The sequence below is a fragment of the Eimeria mitis genome, genomic scaffold (assembly GCF_000499745.2).
Source record: "Eimeria mitis Houghton genomic scaffold, Emh_scaff3647, whole genome shotgun sequence".
Lineage (NCBI taxonomy): Eukaryota > Apicomplexa > Conoidasida > Eucoccidiorida > Eimeriidae > Eimeria > Eimeria mitis.
In genome coordinates, this window is record NW_013571989.1 from 4067 (window position 1) to 4339 (window position 273).

At 52.7% G+C, this 273-nt stretch overlaps 1 protein-coding gene across 1 annotated transcript in view; it reads left to right on the top strand.

Moving 5' to 3' along the window:
* Positions 1-160: 160 nt before the first annotated feature.
* The window catches only part of EMH_0068190 (uncharacterized protein), a gene marked incomplete at both ends in the record, with an annotated part of 771 nt that continues 658 nt past the window's right edge, over positions 161-273 (top strand). The window contains one exon of the mRNA XM_013498703.1: positions 161-271. Coding sequence (XP_013354157.1) covers positions 161-271 — 111 coding nt within the window. The remainder of the gene's footprint in view (positions 272-273) is intronic.

The following is a 273-nucleotide window of genomic DNA, read 5'->3' on the forward strand; positions in this document are numbered from 1 at the left end:
TTTTTTTTCTCCTCCTGCTGCTGCTGCTGCTGCTGCTTCTGTTTCTGCTGCTGCTGCTGCTGCTGCAGCAGGTGCTGCTGCTGCTGCTGCTGCTGGTGCTGCTGCTGCTGCTGCTGCAGGAGATATATAGTGGAGGGGATGAACAGGGACAGGCATAAGCATGCATTTGGGGTCAACATATTTTGCTGCTGCTCGTGTAGCTTCAGCAGCAGCAGCTTACAGAGCAGCAACATTCCTCCTGTTGCATTATCTATCCATCCTCTTTTGGGGTGT